Below are 10,708 nucleotides of genomic sequence, written 5' to 3' on the forward strand. Positions count from 1 at the left end.
CAAAAGGATATGGATGAGGAAAGCAGGCCTAGGGATGAGCAAACTGATATGGATCAGGCAAGGATGTATGAGGCAAGCCAGTCAACCGAGGGAGAGGAAAAGACCTTGGAGGAAACCTTGAATGAGGCAGAAAGAGCCATGGGGGAGACCCCTGATGAAGATGTGAATGATGACTATGAAGATGTGAATGATGAACTAAAGCAGAGGAGAGCAACAACGACATCAACACTACAGAGACCCAGTATGGACCCTTGCTACCTGTAGATACGGTTGTTCCGGTAATGTCTATTCAAGTATGGCAAAATATGTTCAGCTTCTAACTACTTATATGTACTTGTCAACTTTTACAGAGGTTGATTATCTTGGACGTCAATGGATTGCTGCTGATGCGCGTGCCTCTCGGTGACACAGAACCCTTTGAGGATTTGCAAACGTTTCGGATGGGAACTTGTCGAGTCGTGGTTTGTCCAGGAACCAAGGAATTTATTCAGTTTCTTCTTCCGCGCTTCAGAGTTGCCATATGGTCTTCAATGCAAAGGCAAAACTTGTCGCCACTAGTTACAATAGTTTGCAGTGTATGCGGCGCTCACACGTCAGATTTTGCCTTTTTGTATGATCAAAGAAAATGCGTTACCGTTGAGGGCCACTACCACCCTAAAAAACCACACTTACCTCTTTTGTACAAACCGTTTAGCCAAATCGGTGTACCCTTTGATGCAACTAATACACTACTGATTGATGATACTCCTGAAAAGGGAGAACTAAATCCGCCGGGAACAACTATCTCGCCACCTTCTTTCGAGGGGCATTCCTTCGATTTTTACCTTGAAGACATTCTAATTCCATACTTACAGAAATTGTATCTCAGTCCATTGTTCACGGATGAGTTTGTACTTTCTAATGAATTAAGATGACTCTTCTATCATGTATTTGTCTTGTCTAACATTGAGAGAGAGAGAGAGAGAGAGAGAGAGAGAGAGAGAGATTTGACATGGTAAAGAAATGTATTTCAAGCACACTTTTTCACAGGGCACAATTGACAAATGAGCTCAATAAACTTCATGTATTGAAAGTCATTTGTATACACTTGGGTTCACAAGAATATCTGTTACATTGACACTACTTCAACCCGACCATCCAACTCTTTGCACAAAATATCTTTTTCCCTTCGCCGCATCACCTTACGGCCAGCTAGGAAAAAGGAAAAATCTGATAGGTCCCTGTCCATTGACTCTTCAATTATGTCATGCCGCAAATGCTGAAGACTGCATAGCTCCCTTATTGTAACCACCAACAGTAGGCCATGCTCTTTATCAATCACTTCCACATCCACAACAGGATTATCTTCCAAACCTGCAGAAACCTGGGCCATAGGAATGTACTTACCATTGAGCATTTGTGATCGCATATGCCAAAACGAGAGTAACAGTGATTGGCTTGCAATCATGTACTTGACAACTAGAGTATCAAGCGCGACCTCGCACCGTAAACCAATCTCTTCCTTTACATACCATCCTTTGTCAAGAAGTTTGTCACAGGATGACTGCTGAAATGACTTGCACATGAACATAGTTTTCATAACACGGATGTTGTAGCTATGAAACAACTCTATGAAGAGTGCAACATGACAAAAGTTTGCAATTCTAACCAGTTTGGTGGGAATAGAGCTACGTAGAGACCTCTGTATATCCTTGTAGAGCTTACTTCGCATTGCCTCCACCATTGTTTCCTCGGGAACTGGCCAGTCCACAGTGTTCCAATCGGTTGGTAGAGGCACTTTCAACAACATGCCATTCTTATTCCCTGAGCTGAGTTGGTAGAAGTGGTCATAAAAAAATATTCCCTCATCAGCCAGGCTTTTGCTGCTCCTCCCTTAATACTGTAGAGAACCAATGTGGGCATGAACAACATGGAAGAGGCCTATTATGCACTCCACAGGCTCCCATTGCTCATAAGAAGAGGGATAAACATCTGCAATATATATAAGAAGAGTTAAACTAAGAGTATCAATAAGTAAAAATGACAAATCTAATGTAATTGAGCTGTGAAGAATGGAGACATTGCTCATAAGAAGCGGGAGAAACATTGCAAAATATATAAGAAAAGTTATAATGAGAGTATCAGTAAGTTCACATGGCAAGAGTACTTACAATTGCAACGTGGTTGATGTATATCTGATACATTTCCACCGTTTGCTATCACCTCTGGATGGGTAAACACATGCTGAACAAGAACTTCCTTTACAGATCTTTTGCCGATTTCAACTTTGAAATCCAACACTCTGGCCTTCCATGCTGAGCGGTAAACGTTGATACCACTAGACCTCTTGGGTCTTCTTGGTTGCATGAGGACCCATGAACCTTTGTTTATCCTTTGTCCAACCCATTGGTTCTCTGCACTTATTGAAGTTGATATTGTAATTGAGGATATGCTACTACTTGGCCTTCTAGGCAAAGTGCAGCTGTTGGTTGTTGGTGTGAGAGACAGTAAACACGTGGAGCTTCTTGGGCGAGAAGACGTGGAAGCCATAGCTCTTAGAGAAAAGCTTTAGTGGAGGGAGATTCACTTTGAAAGCATTCTAATGGAGGGAAAGTGTTTTAGAATTCCAATATCTTGTGCGGGCTTAATGGTCACCCTCCAGTACGTTAATGACCATAAGAGAATATCAGAAGTGGGACCACATGCAAGCACCTAAAAGCTCGGTAAAAGGAAGAAAATTATGATGCTACAATCCTAGATTCGTGAAAGTTTTATGCTATTTTCATATTTTTTGAGTCTTTCCACATACTTTCCTACGTAGCGTAGCCTTCGTGCTCATTGGACGCGCTCTATTTTTCTCTCTCTTCATATGGCCCTCCAAATGACCTCTGAAATTTCCTAATGGGTACTACCCAACTCCTTAGCATCTATGTACATATCTTTTTTCCTAAACCTAAAGTAGATTTGTCTTTAACATTGGCAGCCATGCAATCAAACCATGGTGCCCCTAGAATTACATCCTCATGCTTCAGAGGAGAGATGAAGAAATCCTCCTTGTCCACATAGCTTTGGAGGAGCCTCGAATTCCCAATGAAGGAAGTGACTGAGGCTTCTTGCCCCTTGAAAGCACCATCGGCAGGTAGAACATCTCCCATTCATAGGCTTGGATGCCTAGCTTGGTGGCCAACTCTGTGGATATGAAATTGTGAGTAGGAACAGGGTCAAAGAGAATGAAAGCATCATGTTCTCTTACCTTTCCCCAAGTATGACATAGAGGAGATCCTTGTGATGAGCATCCTCTTCTTGAATTTTGACCAAGGTAGCTCTAGGGGGCTCATTTCGTGTATTCTTGTGGGGGAAAGCACGATAGGCATGCCCTTGCTCCCCACACTTGAAACAACGGTTATATTTTTGATATTAACGCTCTAGCTCTTCACAAGAGAGATTATTTTTGCCTTTATAAACTCCCTTCTCCTTAGCTTTGTTGTTGTTGGCGTTGCCTTTGGGAGACTTCTGGACATTGTCCTTCCCCTTAGGCTCGTTACCGTCCTTGTTTTCCATGGGCTTAAGATTTCTCTTAGCCCCTTGTTGGAAGTTGATTCTTGAAGCCACCATGGTATGGTGTATGACCGCTGATATGGTGTGTGGCCTTTGGGAGTTAACATACTCCGCCATATCCTCAATTAAACTAGCACAAAATTGTTGTTTTTGCTCTCGAAAATCCATCTTTTTGAAGACAGTGGCTTTGAGGTGTAAATCCAAAAGGCATGTCTACATATTTGTGAATAGATTTGTAGGGAGAGAGCTTCAAGCTTCGCCATTTGGTGAGTACATCGTCTTTGGCATCGGTAGCCAAAAATTGCTTCATGATGGAAGCTCTTAAAGATTTCCATGTTTGTGGAGCTTCACCGTTTGCTCATAGGCTAGACCACCATTGCCTGATGGACTTTTGAAAATGCATAGGTACATGACGTAGCTTAGAGGACTCTGTGAAGCCCTCATCTCGAAACGACGCATTGAATTGTTGCATAAAGGCTAAGACTTTGTCCGTAGCACCAAAGGTGCCATCGTAGGTAAGGAAAGAGATGTCTTTCCTCCCTCTTTGAACTTTTTGAGCTTGGACGACCTTTTCCAGGCGGCATAGGATTTCCTATGGCCTCTTATTTTGGGTGGTTTGAGAGATGCATCATATCTTTCTTAAGAATAGAAAGAGTATGAGGAGGATGGAGAAGAGGGTGACCTCTTTCTCGCCTCTTTCTTCCTTGTTCCTCCTTGTCTGCACCATCACTTTCTTCAGAAGAGGAAGAGGATGAAGAAGATGGAGAAGAGGGTGACCTCTTTCTCGCCTTTTTCTTCTCTTGTTTTCTCTCTTCCCTCTTTGAATTATGGTGTAGAGAAGTATGCGATGGTTTTCTCCGTTTAGGGGCTATTGGAGAGCGTTTTGCCCGCCGTCTTCGTGGAGCCATCTCCGTCGAGGTGGCAAGAGACTCACTTCTTTCTCGTTATTTTGGTGGGGGCTCTACCGTTGAAACTTGGATTCTTCTTTGGGAGGGAGATGCCTCATCGAGTAGTAATTTTTTGAGCCCTTTGTACAGATCCTCCTTTTCTTCCCTTATCAGAGAGAGTCCTATTTTGGCTTTCTCTTCTTGGTGGGGAGTTTGGAGAATACCATGGGTATGCAATTGTTGTAGCACTTCACCTTGGAGGGATGGGTTGCCCAGGGCTTGTTGAAGCCTAGAAACAAGATATTTTACAAGCATAGGGGCATCATTAGTTGCTCATTCATTAGCAAAATCAAAGCTATCAACATTCATTTCAATCTCTTTTCCCTTGTCAGCCATACTAGCAAATTTTAGGTGTAAATTTTTACTTGTACTTTGGCACTTCAAGCCCTATTTGCTACTCCTCTTTACGTATAAAGATTAGCACTGAAGCATCTATACCCACGGCTCGAATATTATTAATTGCAAGGAATAGAAGAGAGGTTTCAACAGAGCCAAGACATCACCAATTCCTATCAAGCTTCTAATAGCTCAATAATGGTTAAGCCATAGGCAAGCCCCATAGGACTCTATTATTAAGACTGTAGCTCTCGACGGTATCCCCGTTAGTTGCATAAAGCAGACGTGCTTCAAGGATGAAAAATCCCTATTCTACTTACTCTTTTGCAATTAATAACACCAACCATTTGTAGCAAGATTGAGGACCTCTCTTCTTGAGCAAGAAAAGAGAAACCAATAGCTCTGATACCAATGTAACATTTAATGCACTAGTAACTTGTGTGTAGCGGAAATTGATAAAGTAGTGAGCATTTTGTTAAGAGTAAGTTCCTAATGAGCATAGAGAGAGTACTTAATTAAAGAAAGCAACATAGAAATTTACACCTAGCTAATTTGGTATTGACAATACTTGAAAAGAGAAAGAAATAGAACAATTGACAACAATTGGGGATCGGATTTACATGGAGCTGGTCCCCCCTCGATATAAAGGCTTTGTATTATAGCTTCTCCCATCAAAGGAGACTTTTGTACAATACAATTCTTGTGTTCTTTGACAAAACTCTTTGGTGCAATGAAGATGGGAGCTTCGTGCACCAAATTATGCTTCAAAAATACACCTAGTGTCCCTAGCCTCAGTCCCAAGACCTCACACACCTTCAAAAATGGCGAGAGCTAGCAGGGAATGAGGGTTGATTGAGAGGAAGAATATGTATCTTACGAGAAAGAAGTATTCTCCTCACATAATCACTCTAATAGCATAGCTTATCTTAGTAATTAGCATGGTAGAGGAGATGAGCATGCCATTGAAGCTTAGCTCTTGGCTGGATTTGCATTCCATAACCAAGAGTTGTTGGTGTAGGCCTCTACTTCTCAATGCTTGGATAAGGAGATGGAGTTCTTCTTGCGCACATGAGTTGTGTGTGTGTGTAGCAATGTGTTAGACAAAATGCAGCCCTCTCTCTCTTCTTGGTTGACCCCTCTTTGCTAATTACTCATGCTGGCCTCCCATTGGCTCTTGTAAAGCTTAGCCAATCACAAATTAGAAGCATAATTGATAGCCTTGTGACATGTGTCCCCCTTTCCCCTTTTGTGAGAGCTTTAGGTAGATAAAATAATTTATTAAACTCTCATTGGACCTTTTTATCTTTTGGCCAAAATCAAGCAGGCAAGCCATTGGGCTGCTTGATGCTCAATGGACCCCTTAGTAGACTGTCCAATAGTTTTCTAGGGAGCGTAATTTCTATTGGTTCTTTTATCAAGCATTTTAAAATTAAAAAGACTAATTTTACTCTAGCCTAATTCTCATTGGTCCACCTCTATGGCCATCCAATAGGATTTGAGGGGAAATTGGGGGCGACTGGCCTCGGATTCTACCATGTGTCCAATATTCCCTTTGGGGGAAGCTTTGGAGTGTGTGTGTGTGTGTGTGTGTGTGTGTGTGTGTGTTTCTCTCTCCTCCCTTAGTCTTAAGGCTCGCCCGCTCCTTGATAGGGATGTGGGAAGACTTTTGAGTCTTCCCTCCACCATCCAATTTTCCCAGCTTTGACCATTTGGACTTTTCAATTAAAGTTTTGGAACCTTAGCCTATGGAAGCCTTAATGGAGTTGAACCTTAGGTCTTTTAAGCTCTAGTGATGCACATTACTCTTTTGTAGACTGTCCCTCTTTGGATCCCTATTTTCTCTCCTTAATTGGATCCTTGTAGAGATAGGTTTGGCATCCTTACCAATATTTTGACTTTTACTCCCCTGGTACTTTCCCATATTAAATGATCAGTTTAACATGAGAATCATTTGGGAGAATTAGATACTAGTTTTTATGACAATTTCACATTATGGAACTTTTTATTTTGAAATTTTGAGCACACAATGATCACAATCCCAAGTTGAAGCTTAAGGCTTTTCGTTAACATCTTTTATTGGTTTATGTAATTTTTCTAGCATGAGCCTAATGTAGCTAGTTAACGATGGAGACATTAGACATGAAGAGCTTTATTAAATTTGGTGTATTGGAAAAATAAGAGATATTTGGGAAGAGGGTAACATATAAAGGGAAGAGGGTAACATATAAAGGATTCAGAGCTTCCTTCTAATATACCATGACTCCCTAAAAGATTGTACATATGAGTTTAGACTCCTATTTTCACATATTGTTCAGACAATCGCATCAATGTAGATTTACTTGATCATATTTTGTTTTAAAAAGTAGATGTGGGGACATAAAATGTGCAATTTGTGAAATATTGGGACTACAAAAGGGAGATATTTATTGTCTTGTGGTCTATGAAAAAAATGAGGTTTCAAAAAGAGATTTTTAAAATATTTTGCTAATGCATTATGTACATTGTTATACACAAGGGCGGTGTCAAGAGGACCTCCAAGGCGAGAACTTTGTTGTGCGATGGCATCTTGAAGCACTTTTCAAGTCATGCTCATCACTCACATTGGTAGGTAGTTTATAAGTACTTTGTTATCTCCATGGTATATAGACCATGATATTTATTCTTTTGATGGTTGTTGTTGGCACATAGACTGTGATAGACTTGTGTTGTTGGCATATAGATTGTGATAGACTTATGTGGCTTTGGTTTGTTGTCGTGACAATGGACTATTGCTTAGGGTGTGGTTCTAGATACATTTCATGAAAACCATGAAAGCAGCAAACTATTTTTTTGCCCTTAAAAGTTGATTGTAAATCTTCTCATGACACTGTCATGGAAGGATTTTGGTCATGGCACAATTTGAGTCTTTTCCCTCATCTTGGTGGATTCTTAAAGTGGTTTACAATGGCTTGAGGACTTTGATCCTGGCACACTTTGGGTCTTTTATTGCATTAGTGGTCTCTTATCATCATCTAGTTGGATGCTTAAAAGTCGTTTATGATGGCACTACTATGGCAGAACTTTTGGTCATGGTATGCCCCGGGTTTGTTATTGCATGTTGTAAGAATATTCAATCCAATGTATACACAAGAAGTTTTAGACAAATTCTCACAATATTTCCCACATTGTGACTTACCTCAACATCATGAGCTTCTGCTCAAGAGGCGCCGCATACCTAGCTAGGTACGATTGGGGGCAAGCGACCAACGAGCTTCTGCTCAAAAGGCGCCGCATACCTAGCTAGGTACGATTGGGGGCAAGGGACCCGTACGGGTCCCTTGCCCCCAATCGTACCTAGCTAGGTATGCGGCGCCTCTTGAGCAAAAGCTCATGCATTGTATGAAAAACATTGAGAAAGACTCCGTTTTCCTACATGAGAAAATTTCTTAATCTTCTTGTGATGATATTGTGATATATATATCATATATCATAGATATATATATCATATATCATAATATGATATATCCAATAGGAACAAGGGTAACTAAGCGAAGTAGGATTTATACCAAAATAGAGGGTATCTAGCAGGAATTATGATTAAAGCACTCAATATTTTACCTTGGAAGTTATCCAGTCCAAAGAAAATTATAATTAGCAGAATATATTAATCTTGATGGAAAAACAATGTTGGGTAATTAGTGAAAAAAACAATGATGCCAATATTCCTCTGCAGATGTATTGAACAATAAGAACAGTAGCAATTTCCATTTTGAAGCCATTATAAATATTCGCAATTGCTCAAGCCTCTCTCTCTCTCTCTCTCATCTGTGCCCACGCAAGCTCGTGATGCATGACTGATAGTTGCGTTTTTCCCGTTACTGCAAACTTCTATACCTAATAATGATCCCAATTAGCTGCATCACACATGACATCATCTTTTTCACAACCACAGAAGCACGCATGACATCATCTTTTTCACAAAAACAGAAGCCAACTTACATTTTATATTCTGCTACAATGAAAATAAAGCTGGGGTTATATTTTGATTTGTAGATGAGAGTGGGAGATGACAGCTTGGCTTGTAGTTACTACGCCTCTTGCTGGGCGGTACTTCTTGGGACTACAAAACTGGGGATTTGTATCAATACTACTATCCTGCTTTCACACACTTCATGCAGGATCAAAACTTGTGCTTGCTGAAAAGCAACCCAAAAAGGTAAAAACCCAAAAAAAAAAAAGTCATCATCATACTTCTGAAAAAGATAACGAAAGGTGGCTGGGACAGCAACTGCGGTCCTACTGCTGATGCCTCCCTCTTCCATTGGCTAGCACGATTTAAAGAAGCAGCCTCGTTTTCCATAAGGCGGGCTGCCCAAGAAAGTTGGGGAAGCAATTGGACAATGATGATTGGAGAATGTGGTGATGGCCAGTGGACTCAGTCCACGCGGACGATGGTTGTTGTTGCCTTCAGAGCCAGAGGGCGCCCGCTTCCTTGAGGAGGGGCACGAGCTGCCCACTGATATGGGCGGCCATGACGTGGTCGAGGCCACCCACCAGCTTGCCACCGATGAAGACTGCAGGGACGGGCTGTGACAGGTCTCCGACGAAGCGACCCAGCGCCGTTTGGATGTGGGCTCCGCCTCCAACGTCCACCTCGTCCAGCTCATACACAGTCAGGTTTACGCCCAGCCCGCACAGCAGCCGCTTCACCACGTGGCACATGCAGCAGCTGCTGATGGAGAAGAGCACCACCGCATTCTCGCTTGCGAGCCGTTCGATCCGCTCAATGGCTGCCTCTTCCGCCTCTGCCTCCGTGGCCTGCTGCCCGATGCCCCCGCCCCTCCTTGAGCTCAAGTAGCACTGCATATTCTCTCTCTCTCTCTCTCTCTCTCTCTCTCTCTCTCTCTCTCTCTCTCTCTCTCTCCCCCCTTGCTATGTATCCTGCAAACGCTCTTCTTCTTTCTTGATCACCTTGGCATCCAATATATTCTCAGCTTGCTCTACTCTTATATAATAGCTGCACCCCCGCTCGCAGCCCTTTGCTGCTAGAGACGTCACCCGAAGACAGGGAGGTTTTCAACGCACAACGCCAAGGAAGTCAGCCCTGCCGCTACTCGCCTGCTGTGTATTGTGATACTTCGCACCCTCGTCTGTTTGCAAGAAAGATGAAGGCGAAGGGAGTCAAAAAACTATGCAGTAGAATGTGTGTAAGCGTGTGTGCCTGTGTTGACGAGGAAGAAGAGAGCGTGGCTGCGTTAGGACTACGTATGTGATCAAGGGAAGAGAGCTTAGGGGGAGAGGTGATGTGTATGAGTGTGAGAGTGCGGTAAGGAGAAGACGTGGGTAAGTTGATAGGTCGCACAAGCAAACGAAGCGGCTGCAGAGCAAGATTCTTCAACAAAAATGTAACCTAGTATGAGGGTATGTGTGTATAGAAAACGTGTGAGAACGAAAGGGGGAATGAGAAACGCTAGCTCAACAACGATATTGGATCGGGGAGTGGGGTGGCGAGGACTAGTAGCGAAGGGGGTGGTTATATAGCAGCGACAAGCTGTACGAACGCACGGCAGGCCTTCGACCTCCCCATTTTCGAAAGCGAGAGTAGAAGGACTCTCTCTCTCTCTCTCTCTCTCTCTCTCTCTGCTTAGTAGGAACGGCCCGCAGCAGCTGAAGGCTGGAATTTCTAAAGCACGCGTAAGGCTGCGCACAGCTCGAGGCGTCTCCCAGCTCTCCTGTCTCTCTCTCTCTCTCTCTCTCTCTCTCTCACACATAAGTTATCGCCCTTGACGGCCTTGACTAGAACCTGCGTCTGTTGTTAAATAATATTTCTACTTTATTTCCATTTTCTAACTAAAATGCCTGCTGCCGCCAACCCACCGTTGGCAAATAGGGGATGGCAGGCCGCATGA

At 42.7% G+C, this 10,708-nt stretch overlaps 1 protein-coding gene across 1 annotated transcript; it reads right to left on the reverse strand.

Annotated features, from left to right (window-relative positions):
* Positions 1–8,770: 8,770 nt before the first annotated feature.
* On the reverse strand, positions 8,771–10,400 carry LOC147433805 (glutaredoxin-C1-like). The gene has a single exon (XM_086490411.1). The coding sequence runs from the start codon at positions 9,663–9,665 to the stop codon at positions 9,267–9,269; it is 399 nt and encodes a 132-aa protein (XP_086346537.1). The 5' UTR covers positions 9,666–10,400; the 3' UTR covers positions 8,771–9,266.
* Positions 10,401–10,708: the final 308 nt, after the last annotated feature.

This window comes from Adiantum capillus-veneris, chromosome 19 (genome assembly GCF_014529385.1).
Source record: "Adiantum capillus-veneris isolate H3 chromosome 19, ASM1452938v2, whole genome shotgun sequence".
In the NCBI taxonomy this organism is placed as follows: domain Eukaryota; kingdom Viridiplantae; phylum Streptophyta; class Polypodiopsida; order Polypodiales; family Pteridaceae; genus Adiantum; species Adiantum capillus-veneris.